The following is a 17,895-nucleotide window of genomic DNA, read 5'->3' as shown; positions in this document are numbered from 1 at the left end:
AAATTTTCTTAAAAGTCGATTGTACACTCAACGTGTCAAATAATAGCCCACTTTCGTAATGTAACCCGAAGGTTCATCACCGGTTTCACAAAAGCCAGGGACCGGACTCTATCCTGAAGCCAGCTGCATCCAGTTCGCTCCAACGATTCCTGTCTCCCCTCAACCATGCGTGCTACAAGTCCGGCCCATCTCTTCCTTCGCGATGTAATCGCCCTAAAATCATCAGGTGAGGAGTACAAGGTGGGAGGTAAAGCCGGCCGGGGCGTGATGCTGACCACTCACTCTCCCCATCTAGTGTCGATGTCAAGAATGAGTAGCGACCTGCATGGCGTATAGTGGGACAGCTTTGCCTTATTTTACTTGGACGTTTCGGAATGAACTAATGTCCCGCTCGTCGTCGTCGGACCAGAAACATCCACAGCGGAACACGCTCTTACCTGGAACTCGAAGGTCCGGAACTGCTCCACGGTGTCGACGTCCGTTTTGGCCGAGGGTAGAGCCGGACAGGTGTCCGGAGCGACGAGCGCGTCTGCTTCGGGCTCCAAGAGGTCTTCTTCAGGAGGGCGCTGCTCACCGGCTGGGAGAGCCACCGCCGCGTCGGCCTCCCTCTGCGGCTCGAGCGCCCCACCGGAAGTGAGCGCCACGGACACGGAGGAAGTGACGGCGGTCGAGTTGCCGGACGCCGGGCCGTTGAAGTTGGCATAGTACAGGCAGAGGAGGACCGTCAGGAGGACGGCGCTCAGCGCAAGGTAGCGCGTCGATCCGCGGCGCAGGACTTTCAACATGGCGGACGCATAGTTAGGACGAGCCTCTCGCGTCTCGGACTAGCACTTCGACGCACTCGCGACCTGAAAGCAAGAGAGCGAGATCACAGCCTGGCCCCACAAAGGACCTGCCACGGCGTGAAGATCCTCCACGCCCTCCTTACGTCAATTTTAAAGGATCTCTTACGTTTGTTTACACTCAAAACTAAGCAGAAGTTACTTAGCACGGTGGACGCGAGTTCAATGTGGCCTAGAAAATGGACCACCCACATTAAAATCAGTAACTGTGGGATAATTCTTGTGCGATTCTCAGCGTAAAATCACAATTTTATTTCCTTCTTATTCGAGGTACGGACTGAGGTCATAAAAACTACTTGGCCGGGCTTCACCTGCAGAGGGTGACCTGTTCGTGGCTCATTTTAAAAGCGAATAAAACCACGAAAATACGTCGTACAGAAAATTGGGAAACACGAGAGGACAAAACATAACAAGATTTCCGTCTTCTGGGTTGTGCGCCGTGTAGTCTGGTAGATGTTAACCAACGTTTCAGAGATCTTACTGCCTCCATCATCAGGGCGATGAGTATGAAGATTTCTGTCTTCTGGGTTGTTGCGCCGTGTAGTCTGGTCGATGTTAACCAACGTTTCGGAGGTCATACTGCCTCCGTCATCAGGGCGATGAAGATTTCTGTCTTCTGGGTTGTTGCGTTGTGTAGTCTGGTCGATGTTTACCAACGTTTCGGAGGTCATACTGCCTCCGTCATCAGGGCGATGAAGATATCCGTCTTCTGGGTTATTGCGATGTGTAGTCTGGTCGATGTTTACCAACGTTTCGGAGGTCATACTGCCTCCGTCATCAGGGCGATGAAGATATCCGTCTTCTGGGTTATTGCGATGTGTAGTCTTGTCGATGTTAACCAACGTTTCGGAGGTCATACTGCCTCCGTCATCAGGGCGATGAAGATATCCGTCTTCTGGGTTATTGCGATGTGTAGTCTGGTCGATGTTTACCAACGTTTCGGAGGTCATACTGCCTCCGTCATCAGGGCGATGAAGATATCCGTCTTCTGGGTTATTGCGATGTGTAGTCTTGTCGATGTTAACCAACGTTTCGGAGGTCATACTGCCTCCGTCATCAGGGCGATGAAGATATCCGTCTTCTGGGTTATTGCGATGTGTAGTCTGGTCGATGTTTACCAACGTTTCGGAGGTCATACTGCCTCCGTCATCAGGGCGATGAAGATATCCGTCTTCTGGGTTATTGCGATGTGTAGTCTGGTCGATGTTAACCAACGTTTCGGAGGTCATACTGCCTCCGTCATCAGGGCGATGAAGATATCCGTCTTCTGGGTTATTGCGATGTGTAGTCTTGTCGATGTTAACCAACGTTTCGGAGGTCATACTGCCTCCGTCATCAGGGCGATGAAGATATCCGTCTTCTGGGTTATTGCGATGTGTAGTCTGGTCGATGTTAACCAACGTTTCGGAGGTCATACTGCCTCCGTCATCAGGGCGATGAAGATATCCGTCTTCTGGGTTATTGCGATGTGTAGTCTGGTCGATGTTAACCAACGTTTCGGAGGTCATACTGCCTCCGTCATCAGGGCGATGAAGATTTCTGTCTTCTGGGTTGTTGCGTTGTGTAGTCTGGTCGATGTTTACCAACGTTTCGGAGGTCATACTGCCTCCGTCATCAGGGCGATGAAGATATCCGTCTTCTGGGTTATTGCGATGTGTAGTCTGGTCGATGTTAACCAACGTTTCAGAGGTCATACTGCCTCCATCATCAGGGCGATGAAGATTTCTGTCTTCTGGGTTGTTGCGCTGTGTAGTCTGGTCGATGTTAACCAACGTTTCGGAGGTCATACTGCCTCCGTCATCAGGGCGATGAAGATATCCGTCTTCTGGGTTATTGCGATGTGTAGTCTGGTCGATGTTAACCAACGTTTCGGAGGTCATACTGCCTCCGTCATCAGGGCGATGAAGATATCCGTCTTCTGGGTTATTGCGATGTGTAGTCTGGTCGATGTTAACCAACGTTTCGGAGGTCATACTGCCTCCGTCATCAGGGCGATGAAGATATCCGTCTTCTGGGTTATTGCGATGTGTAGTCTGGTCGATGTTAACCAACGTTTCAGAGGTCATACTGCCTCCATCATCAGGGCGATGAAGATTTCTGTCTTCTGGGTTGTTGCGCTGTGTAGTCTGGTCGATGTTAACCAACGTTTCGGAGGTCATACTGCCTCCGTCATCAGGGCGATGAAGATATCCGTCTTCTGGGTTATTGCGATGTGTAGTCTGGTCGATGTTAACCAACGTTTCGGAGGTCATACTGCCTCCGTCATCAGGGCGATGAAGATATCCGTCTTCTGGGTTATTGCGATGTGTAGTCTGGTCGATGTTAACCAACGTTTCGGAGGTTATACTGCCTCCATCATCAGGGCGATGAAGATTTATGTCTTCTGGGTCGTTGGGCTGTGTAGTCTGGTCGATGTTTACCAACATTTCGGAGGTTATACTGCCTCCGTCATCAGGGCGATGAAGATATCCGTCTTCTGGGTTATTGCGATGTGTAGTCTGGTCGATGTTAACCAACGTTTCGGAGGTTATACTGCCTCCGTCATCAGGGCGATGAAGATTTTTGTCTTCTGCGTTCTTGCGATGTGTACTCTGGTCGATGTTAACCAACGTTTCAGAGGTCATACTGCCTCCATCATCAGGGCGATGAAGATTTATGTCTTCTGGGTCGTTGGGCTGTGTAGTCTGGTCGATGTTTACCAACATTTCGGAGGTTATACTGCCTCCGTCATCAGGGCGATGAAGATTTTTGTCTTCTGCGTTCTTGCGATGTGTACTCTGGTCGATGTTAACCAACGTTTCAGAGGTCATACTGCCTCCATCATCAGGGCGATGAAGATTTATGTCTTCTGGGTCGTTGGGCTGTGTAGTCTGGTCGATGTTTACCAACATTTCGGAGGTTATACTGCCTCCGTCATCAGGGCGATGAAGATATCCGTCTTCTGGGTTATTGCGATGTGTAGTCTGGTCGATGTTTACCAACGTTTCGGAGGTCATACTGCCTCCGTCATCAGAGTATGAAGATTTCTGTCTTCTGCGTTCTTGCAATGTGTACTTTGGTCGATGTTAACCAACGTTTCAGAGGTCATACTGCCTCCGTCATCAGGGCGATGAAGATATCCGTCTTCTGGGTTATTGCGATGTGTAGTCTGGTCGATGTTAACCAACGTTTCGGAGGTCATACTGCCTCCGTCATCAGGGCGATGAAGATATCCGTCTTCTGGGTTATTGCGATGTGTAGTCTGGTCGATGTTAACCAACGTTTCAGAGGTCATACTGCCTCCGTCATCAGGGCGATGAAGATATCCGTCTTCTGGGTTATTGCGATGTGTAGTCTGGTCGATGTTAACCAACGTTTCAGAGGTCATACTGCCTCCATCATCAGGGCGATGAAGATTTCTGTCTTCTGGGTTGTTGCGCTGTGTAGTCTGGTCGATGTTAACCAACGTTTCGGAGGTCATACTGCCTCCGTCATCAGGGCGATGAAGATATCCGTCTTCTGGGTTATTGCGATGTGTAGTCTGGTCGATGTTTACCAACGTTTCGGAGGTCATACTGCCTCCGTCATCAGAGTATGAAGATTTCTGTCTTCTGCGTTCTTGCGATGTGTACTTTGGTCGATGTTAACCAACGTTTCAGAGGTCATACTGCCTCCGTCATCAGGGCGATGAAGATATCCGTCTTCTGGGTTATTGCGATGTGTAGTCTGGTCGATGTTAACCAACGTTTCAGAGGTCATACTGCCTCCGTCATCAGGGCGATGAAGATATCCGTCTTCTGGGTTATTGCGATGTGTAGTCTGGTCGATGTTAACCAACGTTTCGGAGGTCATACTGCCTCCGTCATCAGGGCGATGAAGATATCCGTCTTCTGGGTTATTGCGATGTGTAGTCTGGTCGATGTTAACCAACGTTTCGGAGGTCATACTGCCTCCGTCATCAGGGCGATGAAGATATCCGTCTTCTGGGTTATTGCGATGTGTAGTCTGGTCGATGTTAACCAACGTTTCAGAGGTCATACTGCCTCCATCATCAGGGCGATGAAGATTTCTGTCTTCTGGGTTGTTGCGCTGTGTAGTCTGGTCGATGTTAACCAACGTTTCAGAGGTCATACTGCCCCCGTCATCAGGGCGATGAAGATATCCGTCTTCTGGGTTATTGCGATGTGTAGTCTGGTCGATGTTAACCAACGTTTCAGAGGTCATACTGCCTCCATCATCAGGGCGATGAAGATTTCTGTCTTTCGGGTTGTTGCGCTGTGTAGTCTGGTCGATGTTAACCAACGTTTCGGAGGTCATACTGCCTCCGTCATCAGGGCGATGAAGATTTCTGTCTTCTGGGTTGTTGCGTTGTGTAGTCTGGTCGATGTTTACCAACGTTTCAGAGGTCATACTGCCTCCATCATCAGGGCGATGAAGATATCCGTCTTCTGGGTTATTGCGATGTGTAGTCTGGTCGATGTTAACCAACGTTTCGGAGGTTATACTGCCTCCGTCATCAGGGCGATGAAGATATCCGTCTTCTGGGTTATTGCGATGTGTACTTTGGTCGATGTTAACCAACGTTTCAGAGGTCATACTGCCTCCGTCATCAGGGCGATGAAGATATCCGTCTTCTGGGTTATTGCGATGTGTAGTCTGGTCGATGTTAACCAACGTTTCGGAGGTTATACTGCCTCCGTCATCAGGGCGATGAAGATATCCGTCTTCTGGGTTATTGCGATGTGTAGTCTGGTCGATGTTAACCAACGTTTCGGAGGTTATACTGCCTCCGTCATCAGGGCGATGAAGATATCCGTCTTCTGGGTTATTGCGATGTGTAGTCTGGTCGATGTTAACCAACGTTTCGGAGGTTATACTGCCTCCGTCATCAGGGCGATGAAGATATCCGTCTTCTGGGTTATTGCGATGTGTAGTCTGGTCGATGTTAACCAACGTTTCGGAGGTCATACCGCCTCCGTCATCAGGGCGATGAAGATATCCGTCTTCTGGGTTATTGCGATGTGTAGTCTGGTCGATGTTTACCAACGTTTCAGAGGTCATACTGCCTCCGTCATCAGGGCGATGAAGATATCCGTCTTCTGGGTTATTGCGATGTGTAGTCTGGTCGATGTTTACCAACGTTTCAGAGGTCATACTGCCTCCGTCATCAGGGCGATGAAGATATCCGTCTTCTGGGTTATTGCGATGTGTAGTCTGGTCGATGTTTACCAACGTTTCAGAGGTCATACTGCCTCCGTCATCAGGGCGATGAAGATATCCGTCTTCTGGGTTATTGCGATGTGTAGTCTGGTCGATGTTTACCAACGTTTCAGAGGTCATACTGCCTCCGTCATCAGGGCGATGAAGATATCCGTCTTCTGGGTTATTGCGATGTGTAGTCTGGTCGATGTTTACCAACGTTTCAGAGGTCATACTGCCTCCGTCATCAGGGCGATGAAGATATCCGTCTTCTGGGTTATTGCGATGTGTAGTCTGGTCGATGTTAACCAACGTTTCGGAGGTCATACCGCCTCCGTCATCAGGGCGATGAAGATTTCTGTCTTCTGCGTTCTTGCGATGTGTACTCTGGTCGATGTTTACCAACGTTTCGGAGGTCATACTGCCTCCGTCATCAGGGCGATGAAGATATCCGTCTTCTGGGTTATTGCGATGTGTAGTCTGGTCGATGTTAACCAACGTTTCGGAGGTCATACTGCCTCCGTCATCAGGGCGATGAAGATATCCGTCTTCTGGGTTATTGCGATGTGTAGTCTGGTCGATGTTAACCAACGTTTCGGAGGTCATACTGCCTCCGTCATCAGGGCGATGAAGATATCCGTCTTCTGGGTTATTGCGATGTGTAGTCTGGTCGATGTTAACCAACGTTTCGGAGGTCATACTGCCTCCGTCATCAGGGCGATGAAGATATCCGTCTTCTGGGTTATTGCGATGTGTAGTCTGGTCGATGTTAACCAACGTTTCGGAGGTCATACTGCCTCCGTCATCAGGGCGATGAAGATTTCTGTCTTCTGGGTTGTTGCGTTGTGTAGTCTGGTCGATGTTTACCAACGTTTCGGAGGTCATACTGCCTCCGTCATCAGGGCGATGAAGATATCCGTCTTCTGGGTTATTGCGATGTGTAGTCTGGTCGATGTTAACCAACGTTTCGGAGGTCATACTGCCTCCGTCATCAGGGCGATGAAGATTTCTGTCTTCTGGGTTGTTGCGTTGTGTAGTCTGGTCGATGTTTACCAACGTTTCGGAGGTCATACTGCCTCCGTCATCAGGGCGATGAAGATATCCGTCTTCTGGGTTATTGCGATGTGTAGTCTGGTCGATGTTAACCAACGTTTCGGAGGTCATACTGCCTCCGTCATCAGGGCGATGAAGATATCCGTCTTCTGGGTTATTGCGATGTGTAGTCTGGTCGATGTTAACCAACGTTTCGGAGGTCATACTGCCTCCGTCATCAGGGCGATGAAGATATCCGTCTTCTGGGTTATTGCGATGTGTAGTCTGGTCGATATTAACCAACGTTTCGGAGGTCATACTGCCTCCGTCATCAGGGCGATGAAGATATCCGTCTTCTGGGTTATTGCGATGTGTAGTCTGGTCGATGTTAACCAACGTTTCGGAGGTCATACTGCCTCCGTCATCAGGGCGATGAAGATATCCGTCTTCTGGGTTATTGCGATGTGTAGTCTGGTCGATGTTAACCAACGTTTCGGAGGTCATACTGCCTCCGTCATCAGGGCGATGAAGATATCCGTCTTCTGGGTTATTGCGATGTGTAGTCTGGTCGATGTTTACCAACGTTTCGGAGGTCATACTGCCTCCGTCATCAGGGCGATGAAGATATCCGTCTTCTGGGTTATTGCGATGTGTAGTCTGGTCGATGTTAACCAACGTTTCGGAGGTCATACTGCCTCCGTCATCAGGGCGATGAAGATATCCGTCTTCTGGGTTATTGCGATGTGTAGTCTGGTCGATGTTAACCAACGTTTCAGAGGTCATACTGCCTCCGTCATCAGGGCGATGAAGATATCCGTCTTCTGGGTTATTGCGATGTGTAGTCTGGTCGATGTTAACCAACGTTTCAGAGGTCATACTGCCTCCATCATCAGGGCGATGAAGATTTCTGTCTTCTGGGTTGTTGCGCTGTGTAGTCTGGTCGATGTTAACCAACGTTTCGGAGGTCATACTGCCTCCGTCATCAGGGCGATGAAGATATCCGTCTTCTGGGTTATTGCGATGTGTAGTCTGGTCGATGTTAACCAACGTTTCGGAGGTCATACTGCCTCCGTCATCAGGGCGATGAAGATATCCGTCTTCTGGGTTATTGCGATGTGTAGTCTGGTCGATATTAACCAACGTTTCGGAGGTCATACTGCCTCCGTCATCAGGGCGATGAAGATATCCGTCTTCTGGGTTATTGCGATGTGTAGTCTGGTCGATGTTTACCAACGTTTCGGAGGTCATACTGCCTCCGTCATCAGGGCGATGAAGATTTTTGTCTTCTGCGTTCTTGCGATGTGTACTCTGGTCGATGTTAACCAACGTTTCAGAGGTCATACTGCCTCCATCATCAGGGCGATGAAGATATCCGTCTTCTGGGTTATTGCGATGTGTAGTCTGGTCGATGTTAACCAACGTTTCGGAGGTCATACTGCCTCCGTCATCAGGGCGATGAAGATATCCGTCTTCTGGGTTATTGCGATGTGTAGTCTGGTCGATATTAACCAACGTTTCGGAGGTCATACTGCCTCCGTCATCAGGGCGATGAGTATGAAGATTTCCGTCTTCTGGGTTGTTGCGCTGTGTAGTCTGGTCGATGTTAACCAACGTTTCAGAGGTCATACTGCCTCCGTCATCAGGGCGATGAAGATTTTTGTCTTCTGCGTTCTTGCGATGTGTAGTCTGGTCGATGTTAACCAACGTTTCAGAGGTCATACTGCCTCCGTCATCAGGGCGATGAAGATTTTTGTCTTTGCGTTCTTGCGATGTGTAGTCTGGTCGATGTTTACCAACGTTTCGGAGGTCATACTGCCTCCGTCATCAGGACAGAAATCTTCATACTCACCGCTGTAAAAACCTCAAATCTTACATAACTTATTTTTTAGCACGTTCAAGTAATGTAGACGTCATTAAAAAATATATTAAGGCTACCGAAATATAACAAAACGCAATTAAATATTGAACCTACCACGCGATGCCTAAAAATCAGTCTGCTACAAATTTACGAACATTTCCACTTGATTACTACGTGAAAAGACAAATGACAAACTCAAAAGCTATTAATAACTTAAAACCGGTGCCCCAAAAACCACGTCCTGCCCCCCAAAACGCCAACTGCAATCCAGAACAAGTGCCTTCGTGATGAGCGTAGCAGACACCCCCGCTGTTGCACGACGCGCGACGAGACAGATCCCCTTGCGGTGACGCCGTGAATTACACGGCGTCGGTCAGACGCCCAGTCAAAGGCACGTGAAGACATTACGATCGAGGACGCCCTTTCTCCACTCTGACTCGGTAACAAGACCTTCCATCGCACGAGGCAGGTCGGAATATTATAAATTACATTTTCCTCGAAGCAGAGTTTCCCAGAAACAGTCGCAGTTTGTACAGGGCTTCAAGTGCGAGCTCGTTGTCGTTGGGTGAATTGCATTAAATTTTAAAAGACTTCACAAATTTTGAGCGCGCGGCCAGAAACGGATCAATGTGTGTTTTCTCTCTCGTCTCAGGACCCTACAGCGTTCAGGTCCTTGATTAACAAAAGAACAGCGGGGGAAGGTAAACAGTGTTGCCACATTCACGAAGTAAATTTTAACGCTGTTACACAGAAGGTCTGCAAGGTTTACCCGCGTTCTTTCGATGCGATTTATCAGCAGATGCAAATATTACGCGACTATGCCTCTGACCAAACACTACTTTCGCATAATCTCGTTAGCAAATGAGAGTCTAATAATCTCTGTGCAGACCATAGCGGTTAGAACGCTGGCCTTGTAATCCTGGGGTCTCGGGTTCGATTCCCGGCGGTGCCCGAATTTATAACTTGTGTTAGGCAAAGCCGTGGTCTAGGCAACACGGAGTTTTCCTCCGTGGCATCCCAACAATTACTCCATTCACACACAGAAGAAGGCAATGGCAAACCACTTCTGGATCATCTGCCAAGAACGTATATGAACAGGTCCCAGTCCGAGAAGAGAAAAGGATGGAAGGATCCTGTTCATATGGACCTGTCGGCAGACAGAACACTAAATAATAATAAGATGAGGTGGTCTAGCGGTTAGAACGCTGGCCTTGTAATCCTGGGGTCTCGGGTTCGAATTTATAACTTGTGTTGGGCAAGGCCGTGGTCTAGGCAACACGGAGTTTTCCTCCGTGGCATCCCAACAATTACTCCATTCACACACAGAAGAAGGCAATGGCAAACCACTTCTGGATGGATCATCTGCCAAGAACGTATATGAACAGGTCCCAGTCCGAGAAAAGGATGGAAGGATCCTGTTCATATGGACCTGTCCTCAGACAGAACACTAAATAATAATAAGATGAGGTGGTCTAGCGGTCAGAACGCTGGCCTTGTAATCCTGGGGTCTCGGGTTCGAATTTATAACTTGTGTTGGGCAAGGCCGTGGTCTAGGCAACACGGAGTTTTCCTCCGTGGCATCCCAACAATTACTCCATTCACACACAGAAGAAGGCAATGGCAAACCACTTCTGGATGGATCATCTGCCAAGAACGTATATGAACAGGTCCCAGTCCGAGAAAAGGATGGAAGGATCCTGTTCATATGGACCTGTCCTCAGACAGAACACTAAATAATAATAAGATGAGGTGGTCTAGCGGTCAGAACGCTGGCCTTGTAATCCTGGGGTCTCGGGTTCGAATTTATAACTTGTGTTGGGCAAGGCCGTGGTCTAGGCAACACGGAGTTTTCCTCCGTGGCATCCCAACAATTACTCCATTCACACACAGAAGAAGGCAATGGCAAACCACTTCTGGATCATCTGCCAAGAACGTATATGAACAGGTCCCAGTCCGAGAAGAGAAAAGGATGGAAGGATCCTGTTCATATGGACCTGTCCTCAGACAGAACACTAAATAATAATAAGATGAGGTGGTCTAGCGGTTAGAACGCTGGCCTTGTAATCCTGGGGTCTCGGGTTCGAATTTATAACTTGTGTTGGGCAAGGCCGTGGTCTAGGCAACACGGAGTTTTCCTCCGTGGCATCCCAACAATTACTCCATTCACACACAGAAGAAGGCAATGGCAAACCACTTCTGGATGGATCATCTGCCAAGAACGTATATGAACAGGTCCCAGTCCGAGAAAAGGATGGAAGGATCCTGTTCATATGGACCTGTCGCCAGACAGAACACTAAATAAAAATTAAATCTCTGTGCGTCATTCACTTTCGGTCCTCCGCGCCCAGGTTCACCTGTGGAGATAGCCCCTTCTTCATCAAAACAGACGACGCTTGGCGTTTTGAAATTCGAGATTTGCCTTCCGTTGCGTTTTGATATCGCGCCGTGACGAGGCGGACAGGTAATTGTTCGTGCTTTCGTCTGCAAATTTCCAGGGGCCGCTATCACAGTGGAAAAACAAAGAAGATGAATCATTCCGACGACATTAAGAGCGTAAATTTCGCTACTTTTCTGACCCTGGCTCGTGTCTGTCGTGCCAACCGCGTGGAGGTTCGTGTTCTAAGGCTCGCTTACTGCGTCCTATAAAAAAAAAACCTGGTATCAGAAGGCACGTCCTCTTAATTGCAATCAGTAATTTACGTTCTACGTATGGCCGTGGGCTAATACTCAGCGTTAACTAAAACAGGTCGCGCCGATATATTCACAGTCCGCCCTGGATATTCTATCGTCAATACACGCAAATTTGAATGCATAAAACACACGACAATATTGTCCGTCATGCGTACTTCTGAGGTGAGCCATACGCCAACTACATAAAATGCAGGATTCCAGAAGTGCTTTGCATTTGTTAAACACAAGAGAATAAAAAAAATTCGACAACACGAAACATAAATGCACGTCTCGTTACCATGACAACTCACATGACATAAAAAAAATCATTTGTGAAGATGACTGTTTCGCGTGATGTTACTGCATCCATCATCAGGGTGATTACCTCTGAAACCTCGATCAACACAGGGTTCGGCGTAACGTCCAAGAAGACAACCAACATCACACTCCCCACCGCGGCATCAAATGTGAAACAATCAAAAAGATTCCACCAAGGAATAAACAAATATTTGAGAACAGCTGTGTCCACGTGGCTCTCGAACAATGCAAAAACCCTTCATCACTGAGCTCCTGCTGATATCTTAACCGCAGGTAATCAACACATCGCTTTCGCCACACGCTCGTCATCTGTTCGCGTTTTTGAAAAAAAAAAAAGTGTTGTGTTGGTTGGGGCTGTAATTAGTGCAAAGTCGCCGGCTGCGTTGTAAGCACGTACAAGTGGGAAAAAAATTATTTTTATTTTACTAACTGTACTAGTAAACGGACCCACGAACGAACATACCAGAGCGAGAAAACCGATAAGCGATCTTTCGTCCCGTTCGCTGGGCGTACGCGCATCCTAGGCCGCGCACTGACGTAAACTTTTCGTCGCGAACACGAAGCCTAGTCGGACGACCAGCTATGGCAACAGGACAACACTCCAACTCGATACAACAGACGTGAATGTTCTCGCTTTGTGCTACGTTCCCATCTCACCTCAATGAGTCGGGTGTTTAACGACGCCAATTACAGTTCACAGCTTCTATACCATCTGAGGAGACAGGGAACCGATACGCTGACTGATGACTAAGGCAAGAACCAAATGCAATATGACGCTTCGGAGACCCGCCATGTTACCAAGCGCAAAACGGAGAGATTTTACGTTCCCCTACTGTTAATCACAGCGTTGACAAAAATCCAAGATGGCTGGCGGCTTCCTGGCAAATACGCTGTATCCCTCCGCGCCATCGAACGCATGCGCAGGTGAGTTACTAGACGAGTCGCTGGGAGAACATAACCTCTTCTGTCGTGCGGGCAACATTAAGTTCAATACGCATAATGACATATATTACTTTTATCTGCGTGTTTTTCTACACATTATATACAATAAAAATATAAAGATAATGTGAAAAAATTGTTAAAAAAATGCAATTTACAACCTAGGCTAAGGTGTGTTTATATTCAGCACATTTTTACAAAACGAATTATGTTTCCACAAATAAAAAGTTCATAAACTTTTTAAAATATTATTGCACAGATTTTAACTTATGAAAATATCAGAAAGGAGCCGCTGCTGGTGTTCGCGCATGTGCAAGTCGTCAACTAGAAAACATCCGCGTAATAATACACGTCGACAAAGATATTTTTTAATCTCGGTGAACAGTTAACAATAAGGATTCAAGATGGGGTCACTTGGGAATATGGAAGTTTTCTTTCGTAATTTGCCAGGAAACGGGTGGAATTTGTTTCGGCCAGGGAAAGGGTAAAAATACGTTTTCTTATTTCAAATGTCTCCGCGGGCGACATAACACTGTGTTGCCCGCGAGCTACAGGTTGGGCGGGCCTGGCTTACACCAAATCCAACACAACTTACCTTCTCACGGCTTGAATTCCAGAGAAACATTCTGACGTCTACCCGTCATATTTCATGCGACAAACAAGCCCAGTCCACATAACCTCATTGATTTAACTGTCATGACAAAACTACGACAGAATAAAAAAAAATGTTACTTCACACAAAACATTTCTTTCGTGAAACTATTCTGTGGCTACACGTTTCTGCCCTTCCGGACCATCATCAGACCATCTCATGTCACGAAAAAAAATTATAATATACTGAGAAGATTTTTATCCATCTAAGTCATTCACAATTTTTAATAAATACTTTTAGTAATGCCAAGACGCATATTTTTATACGAACTTAAAACTCATACGTGATTCACTTCTACGCGTTTTAGGTTACAACAACTGGTTGCAAGGAAACATGGCTGCTGAACATTACACCAAGTTGTCGGACTGAAGTTCCTTTATACGTTCTACACCTCGTTCCATCGCAAGCAACGTTTACGTCGTTAAACAACGTACCGACCGAATACTTAAACTGTTCACAGCGGAGAGGCCTTGACACAAACAGAACAGACTTAACCTAAATCAGACTCACTTGAAGAAGGCGACACAGATTCCTTGCAAAACAAGTTCAATGCGGCAAAGCGAAGCACACAACACACACGGCACACCACCATTTCACACTGCCTGCCGCCCCGCGCACAGGACGGCTGGGGACTGCGTCGGTGGAGCCACCAAGCGTCTGACTCCCGCGCATGCGAACTGGCCCCACTACTACCCGATCCACAAACATCCGCTCAACGTCAGTGTCAACATATTAGATAAAGTTACTTCCACAGTTCAAAGCTCTCAGACATAACACAACGATCTCGCACTGTCTCCTGAACAAACATGTCCACTGATAGAAACGTTTTAAGTTACAACTTTCTTCTAGCTTGGTTAGCGTAGTAAAATTACACAGCTTAAAAACGCGAAACCAAATAAATGGTTCGTATAGTTACCACTCATGTTTAAAGCGTTATAAGACATCAAATATCGCACGTATAAAATACAAGAACTGGGCATTGTCTTCCACTCGAAACAAGTGAATGGGATTTCGTTATAATTCAAGCCATTCTCCAACAATGTACCACGAGAACAAAATGTATAACACTGAGCACAATTTAATAAAAAAATCCTGTTACCACATAATTAATTCACTGTTCGTGAGTTTTCGAATCACTCCGCCAAAATGACAATGACAAAGCACATGTCTCTTGTTATCTGTTCTTCTCTTGAGGGAGACTTCTCTGGGTCACGATTCGACACGTCAATCTGAGAATACACCGGATGTTAATGAACTTGCATTTGCTTGCATCTTGCTGGTGCCAGTTTTTCATCCACGTGTCCATCACAGGGTTCAAAACAGTTCAAATCAAAAATAACGCTGCGACCATACAAACAAAACTTAAACAAACAAACAGAACGCACATCGACTGAAGGCCGACCGCAAACAATGACATCTGCCGTCCGAACTGACTCAGCGCCAACTAAATAAATCCGCGCACGGTGCTTCCATCTATCGACAGACGTGAGAATTTCCCTACTTTACGACAAATTCTTTCATTTTGGCAAAATTCATCAGAATTTAATTTCGAAATTCTCTTCGTGGACACTGCAATTTTTTTTTTAATCTGCAATTGACGACAATAATTAAAAATAATTTAATTTAATGAGGGAAAGTTGGTACACTGTGTGAAAAAAAACACGTAAACAGGAGATATTACGTATTTGGAATTGAAACGACAAAAGAGAGCTGATTGGCGCAAGGCTCGCGCATGCGTGTGACGCTCAGGGGGAGACGTCGGCTGAAGGTATCTTAACACTGTTACTCAACCAATGGCTTCTAAAATTCTGTTTTTGGGCTACTCACATTAGTTATTATAACATCGCTGGCTCAGATCATACGGCTGTTTATACGTCGTATCGGGAACTGATAATTAGTAGTGTTCCAAAACAAGTCTGCCCGCTGGCAAATCGATTACTATACATGTGTAGAGTTATATTGCACTTGTTCAGAACGCACTACGCCATGACACTCTGTCACGTGACATGACATCCCTTATTGTTACGGAAAAATAAGGTCGCAAAACCTTACAATCATCAGAAGCAATTATAATCTGTGTTAAATAACCCAACAGTGAAGGAGTACACAGACCTGGAGTCTTCTGCGTCTCAACAAGCAACGACTATTATACGAGTAGTAGTTCGATCGATGGATCGATTATTTAACAATCGCAGATAAAATTGAAATGCGTTCGTCATTTACGAGACAAGACAAAAACAAATTTAAGAACAACATTCGACTGGACATTTTTATTCCGGTAGTGATAAGTTCTCCCTCATGACCTGATCGTGGTTTTCCTCCATGATTCCTGTTAATGTAACTCTTATATTATTACACGGCTCAGTCTTCAAAAAAATCTTGCTCTAAGGGTTTTTGGAGACGAATAAAGCTCATTCTAAAAACAAGGGCTTGAAGCATACAAAACATATTTATAAATAAAGTACAGAAGAAATCTACGAAACTGGGGGGTTACCATCTTCGATAATTTCTACTCTGCAGATGGAGATCTCTCGTTTAAAATATAGTTATTTCAAAACGTTATTTTTTTTCGTAAGTTTGTGATACTTTTTTATATTTTCGATCGAGGCTGTGATAGCTTCGAAATATGGAGAACGAAACTGTAAGCTTTCGTGATTTTCCTCAGTCCTTCCAATCCTGGGCTGCAATATTAATTATTCTTTTATCCTCGACGTCAGTTTCGCCCACCAGAAAGTATGGCACAGCGCACGACAGACCCACAGGACGACGTGAAATAACGGAGCTTACAACAGATCGAAGTCCAGTTACGTTCTTGAGAAGCAAATCAGTGTCTCAGAATCCTAGCATCCTGCCATCTATGTTCGCTATTTCAAACTAAAGCCACTGCATCTTTCTTCCAAAACCCTGTTTTTCCAACACACTCGCAGGTCTCTTGCGAGTGACGGCAGACATTTTGTTCGAAAACTAATTAAATGTTCCCGCAGAGATTCATGGGTAATTTTCACAAGCGTCGAGATTCTTTACGTCTCCCTTCGACGACAAACTTTTTCACCAGATACCGTTCGATTTCATTATTTAAGCAGAGCTAAAGTAAACTTTAAATAAATGTACAGAAATCACTGCGGGCTGAGTCACGTGATGAACGGGACGTGCCCAGTCTACGAGGCACGTACAATTCTTCCTTGAATTTCAGTGCACGCGAAGGCTTCCGATAAAATTTCGTAGCCAATCCTAACCTCATCGTACACACAAAACGTTTTAGAGAAATTCTAATCAGAGACGGAAAATAAACAAGTGAGTAAGTTTATCACTTCGACACAGAAGGTTGGCGCAGGAGGTTCTACGGATAGCGAAGTGTCATAACCATCAAAATCAAATGCAAAGTTTCCCTCGTCACTTACGAACAGCGGACATCAGGCGATTGGCGCATTCACGAAACATTGGAGGTAAGACTCGTTGTTCCTACCTGCCGAGATAGTAGCCATTCGACTTGCCGACTGAGGCACGTCGAGATTATAAGTTTACACAACATTTTCGTGTTTCGTTAAGTATTGAACAATAGGCGAATTTCAAAACACTGTTTAAACACCGCCCATAACGTGTTCATTTTACATTTTACACGTAAAATATTCCGCGTTTATATACCACTTTTCCACACACATATCGATTTACGTACGCTGACTACATTAGAAGTTCGACATTTTATTATAATTTCTTCCATTCCCCACTTAATTTATCTCCTTTGGAATCAATGTCTGCTTTCTCGTTAATTCTTCGCCACCGACAGATTTTACCGTTAACTTTTTCAAACGCGCATTGTTGTTCCTCTCTCAAGCGAGAGTTTCGCATCTTCAACAATGGACATAATTTCACTAATCAGCTACAACTCACAGTTAACCACTCACCTTCTTCATCCATCAGAAACCGTCAGTCACTTATTTTTTAAACGCCTCGGAAAGAAGAATGCTTTTATCATCCCGCAGGCGAAAACAAATGGTCCATATATCTCGAACACACTGAATTCAAACAGCCGTCGCTTGTTTTGTAACACACGCACGGGAGCAGCCGAGCGTGCGCTCAGATCGCCGTCCGCTCGCACACTAGCGAGCCCAGCGGACTTCGCTCACACTATTCGAGCCGAGACTCCCTGCAACAGCGGCACAAAGCACTGCCTTCCCTCACACTCGACAGTCGTTCGGTTTGTTTACAGTTTATTTAGGGGGTCTCCGAGACGCGACGCTCCGTCTATCTTTAACCATTTAATGAAGTTGCATTTCAAGTTCTGGCGGTGACAGGTGTGAAGATGGCGGTCTTCTGTCATGTTACCCAGCGTAGTCTGGTAAAAGTTTACCACCGACGTTTCGGAGGTTCTTGCTTGCCTTTTTTTTCCAACAATAATCGCTATG

At 46.3% G+C, this 17,895-nt stretch overlaps 1 protein-coding gene across 4 annotated transcripts in view; it reads right to left on the bottom strand.

The window, feature by feature from the left end:
* alpha-Man-IIb (alpha-Mannosidase class II b) overlaps positions 1-17,895 on the bottom strand; it is a 105,225-nt gene that overhangs the window by 44,669 nt on the left and 42,661 nt on the right. The window contains exons 1-2 of one of the 4 annotated variants that reach the window (XM_022079300.2): positions 17,395-17,578; positions 438-848 (exon numbers count right to left, since the gene is read on the bottom strand). The exons of 1 other annotated variant lie outside the window; for it this stretch is intronic. In XM_022079300.2, the coding sequence (XP_021934992.1) occupies positions 438-785 (348 nt within the window). In that variant the 5' untranslated portion in view covers positions 786-848; positions 17,395-17,578. Of the gene's footprint in view, positions 1-437; positions 849-13,999; positions 14,897-17,394; positions 17,579-17,895 lie in introns of those variants that run through there. 2 more of the 4 variants (XM_022079299.2, XM_087345383.1) reach the window with 2 other exon arrangements.

Source organism: Zootermopsis nevadensis, unplaced genomic scaffold (assembly GCF_977971745.1).
Source record: "Zootermopsis nevadensis isolate Lab colony 2312 unplaced genomic scaffold, Znev_1.0 Znev_ptg000009l, whole genome shotgun sequence".
Classification (NCBI taxonomy): Eukaryota; Metazoa; Arthropoda; class Insecta; order Blattodea; family Termopsidae; genus Zootermopsis; species Zootermopsis nevadensis.
The sequence above is the reverse complement of the archived record's forward strand: the minus strand, read 5'-3'. Positions and strand labels throughout refer to the sequence as shown.